The 1,507-nt window shown below is 59.1% G+C and overlaps 1 protein-coding gene across 1 annotated transcript in view; it reads left to right on the top strand.

Moving 5' to 3' along the window:
• Positions 1-274: 274 nt before the first annotated feature.
• mapk4 (mitogen-activated protein kinase 4) overlaps positions 275-1,507 on the top strand; it is a gene marked incomplete at both ends in the record, with an annotated part of 8,891 nt that continues 7,658 nt past the window's right edge. The window contains one exon of the mRNA XM_084439637.1: positions 275-817. Within this exon, the coding sequence (XP_084295763.1) occupies positions 275-817 (543 nt within the window). The remainder of the gene's footprint in view (positions 818-1,507) is intronic.

Below are 1,507 nucleotides of genomic sequence, written 5' to 3'. Positions count from 1 at the left end.
CACGCAACAACGCCCCACTGGAGTTGAGTACTCGGATACCTACTTGATCACAGGATCTATTTTCCATGATTATGATCCATTATGAAAACCCCAACCTTGTCATGCATGGGTAATGTAGCGAAAGGGTTTTCTAAAGACAGAAGTTGAGTGGATTCAGTTCAACTCACTCAATTCAATCAACTCAGATCGACTCATCCTGAGAGCGAACACTTAGTCACAGACTACAGGTGAACCCGTAAGGAGACCCAGAGAGGAGTCCTAAACCTCCTCCGCCATGGCCTGGCAAGACCCCCCTCTCGCCCTCCACGGGTTCGACCTGGGAGGTCATTACGTCGACCCCCGACCTCTCGGCTCCGGGGTCACGGGCCTGGTCCTGTCGGCGCTGGACCAGCGCACGGGCCGACGCGTGGCGGTGAAGAAACTGGTCATGCGCGACGCCGTCACCGTCAAGCACGCCCTGCGGGAGGTCAAGATCACGCGGAGGCTCCGGCACGAGAACGTGGTGTGCGTCCACGAGGTGCTGGGGCCCCGCGGGCGGCCCCTCCCCCGGGACCCCGCCCAGCTCAGCGCCCTCTACATCATCCAGGAGTGCATGGAGACGGACCTGGCCAGGCTGTTGGAGCAGGGGCCTCTACCCCCTGGTCACGCCACACTGCTCTTTTATCAGCTCCTACGGGGACTGAAGTTCATCCACTCGGCTAACGTCCTGCACCGAGACCTGAAACCCGCCAACATCTTCCTCAACATGGACCAGCTGCTGCTCAAGATCGGAGACTTCGGCCTGGCGCGCATCGTGGACCCGCACTACTCCCATAAAGTGAGTCATTCAATTCCGTTCAGTTCATCTCAGTTCTGTTCAATTCATTTAGAAAAGCCTTTCTTTATTCCCCGGGTGAGAATTAGCTACTTAATCATTTGGGATGAGACCGCAACAACGGACTTGTTGATTGATTACCTCAATCAATCCCAAATCAACCACCGCCGTCCCTGACCGTGTGTGTGTGTGTGTGTGTGTGTGTGTGTACCGAGTTAACCCCCCCATGTACCCTGTGACGCCCTCTCCTTGTAGACCTCGTAGGTGTAGATTGCTTTCTCCGCCGTGGTCACACGTCCGTCCCTCCCGACGGCGGCGTGCTGTCATCGGCCGGCCCTCTCCGCCTCCCCCGCGCTCAAACGCCGCTCCCCTCCACCCGTCCCCCCCCCGCGTACTGGGCCTCCGAGAGATTAATGTGACAATTTACTGCTCCATTGTGCTGCTTTATTATTGCAGTGGATCACAGAGTGTAACACTAGCAGGCCCTGGGTTCCGGGGAGGGCTCCGGTGAAAGGGGAGCTTTGTCGGATCTGGGCCCAGGCCCAGGGCCCCCCTGCCCGGGCAGCGGGGGGTGCGGACGCAGGGGGTGGAGGTGGAGGGAGACGGAGGAGATGGCTCCGACTGTGAGCAGCAATAACAGACCGTCCTGGACCAGAGCGAGGGGGGGGGGGGACAATGAGGCCCGGGTCGTGG

Source organism: Borostomias antarcticus, assembly GCF_949987555.1.
Source record: "Borostomias antarcticus genome assembly, chromosome: 6".
In the NCBI taxonomy this organism is placed as follows: Eukaryota; Metazoa; Chordata; class Actinopteri; order Stomiiformes; family Stomiidae; genus Borostomias; species Borostomias antarcticus.
This window is presented reverse-complemented; position numbering and strand designations above follow the sequence as displayed.